The sequence below is a fragment of the Corvus brachyrhynchos genome, unplaced genomic scaffold, assembly GCF_000691975.1.
Source record: "Corvus brachyrhynchos isolate BGI_N302 unplaced genomic scaffold, ASM69197v1 scaffold85, whole genome shotgun sequence".
NCBI lineage: Eukaryota > Metazoa > Chordata > Aves > Passeriformes > Corvidae > Corvus > Corvus brachyrhynchos.
The window spans coordinates 328974-330905 of NW_008238634.1; the positions used below are offsets into that span (position 1 = coordinate 328974).

The window sequence follows — 1932 nt, forward strand, 5'->3', positions numbered from 1 at the left end:
GGCCTGGAGCAGCTCCGGGGCCTCCTCTGGGCTCTCTCCAGCAGCTCCACGTCCTTCTGCTCTTGGCCCCAGGGCTGGGGCAGCTCTGCAGGTGGGCTCTCACCTGAGGGGGCCCAGGGACACAATTCCCACCTTTCCTGCTGCCCACGCTGGGATCAGCCCAGGGCTGGGGGGGTCTGGGCTGGGCCATTCCAGCCTCATCCACAACATCCCAAACCCCTCTCCCAGCGCTGCTCTCCATCCTTTCTCCTCCCAGCCTGGATTTGTTGCCCTGACCCCGGTGCGGGACCTTGCACTTGGCCTTGTCCCTCATGACCAGCCCAGTCCCGCCAGGTGTAGCAGTTCTGGGTTTAGTTTCCCTTTTCTTGCTGCCTTCAGTTGTACAAATTCCTTAATCCCATGTTTTTGTCAGCTTTCTGCTTTCTTTGCTTCCACTCTTGAGGAATTTTCCTTGCCTGTCTGCTCTCTGTCTTCTCTGCTTTGCTGCTGCTGCTGCTTCTTTTATTAATGTTTGTTCCCTTCATTCCCTAAAGGATTGCAGATACAATCACTGGAAAATAATTGCCAGGATATTCTTCAGTCTCCTGCTCTCTCCAGATGTTCAGGTACTTTGCACTGGTCACTAATTCCCTCTCCTGGAGAATAACCTGGACCTAATTCCCAGTCCACCTTTGGCTTTCTTTGGCCTCCTGGGGTTGATTTTGTGGCACTAAACTGCAAATCTGCGTTCCCTGGCTGAGGACTTACAGCTCACTAACCTTTGCTGTGGTTAGAAATCGACTTCCTAATGGAAAATACTCCCAGTTTTCCAGTCTGGGCATCTGCTGGGCTACGAAACAAGAGAGGATTTTCACCCAGCTTCTGGAATCTGGATGTCAGAACCGAGTCCAGTCTTTCAGGAGGAGTCCCAGCACCGTTTCTGTGGTTGTACACCTGACCTGTACAATCTGCTGACCCAAAATGTGCTTCGCTGGCCCACCTGCCACTGGATTGCAATCTGAGGGGATGTGATTTCCATGGCTGTGATTCCATGACCTCCCTCAGCTGTTCACAAAGTTGAGATTTTTTTCAAGTTCTTCAGGGAAAAAAAAAAGTCATGGAATCCCAGACTGGTTTGGTTTGGAAGGGACCTTAAATCCCATCCCACTCCACCGCCTGCCACGGGCAGGGACACCTCCCACTATCCCAGGTTGCTCCATCCAACCTGGCCTTGGACACTACCAAAAATTCCCCTTTTAGAGAACGCATCCCTTGGATTGTTTGAATGTTCCCAAAAAAAGAAATCAGGGATAGACTTAACCAGCCAATGATTTCTCCGTGCATCTCTTGCTTCCCATATCAGCCCCTGCACATCCTAACACCAGATTTCCCTTTGGCAGCCCCAGCTTTTCCCTTTATTCCCTTTGTCGTGTCCCCTTTTTCTTTTCCCCTCTTTTTTTTATGGCCTCTTTAACTCCCATCTGCGCCAGGTTTGCCTTTCAACCAGCGTGGCCGCCCCGCTCAGTTGTGGGATTGCGGCTTCTGGAGCATCTCGTTAAAATGTTCTTAAACAATTTTCAATTAGGCTTCATATTTTTCTGATTACGTTCTTTCTCCCCACTGATTTGCCTCTTAATTATTTTCAGCTTGATGGAACCGGTCCTCTTGGAGCTGTGTGTACGTTGTGTGTGTGTGTGGACTATTGGTGCTGCTGGTTTATTCCTAATTTTTACCTATTTTGTGTGCCCTGAGCAATTGCCATCAAGTCACAGCTCTTTGAGTTGTCCAAAAAGTGGGAGAAAAAGTCCCCTCTGGTTGGAAAAGGGAGTTTTTCCAAGTGGGTGCTGGCCCAGGGGGTGCTGATTTAGGGGTTTGTGGCATTTAGGGGATGGTGGTTCTGGGATGCAGAGGTGTTGTCTCCAACCCTTTGATGTCTGGACAACCCCAGCTCCT

At 50.3% G+C, this 1932-nt stretch overlaps 1 protein-coding gene across 8 annotated transcripts in view; it reads left to right on the top strand.

Annotated features, from left to right (window-relative positions):
• The window catches only part of EXOC6B (exocyst complex component 6B), a 234165-nt gene that overhangs the window by 53054 nt on the left and 179179 nt on the right, over window positions 1-1932 (top strand). For 5 of the 8 annotated variants that reach the window (XM_017737381.1, XM_017737385.1, XM_017737384.1 and 2 more), the window contains exon 6: window positions 534-605. The exons of the other annotated variants lie outside the window; for them this stretch is intronic. In XM_017737381.1, coding sequence (XP_017592870.1) covers window positions 534-605 — 72 coding nt within the window. The remainder of the gene's footprint in view (window positions 1-533; window positions 606-1932) is intronic. 8 annotated transcript variants of the gene reach the window in all.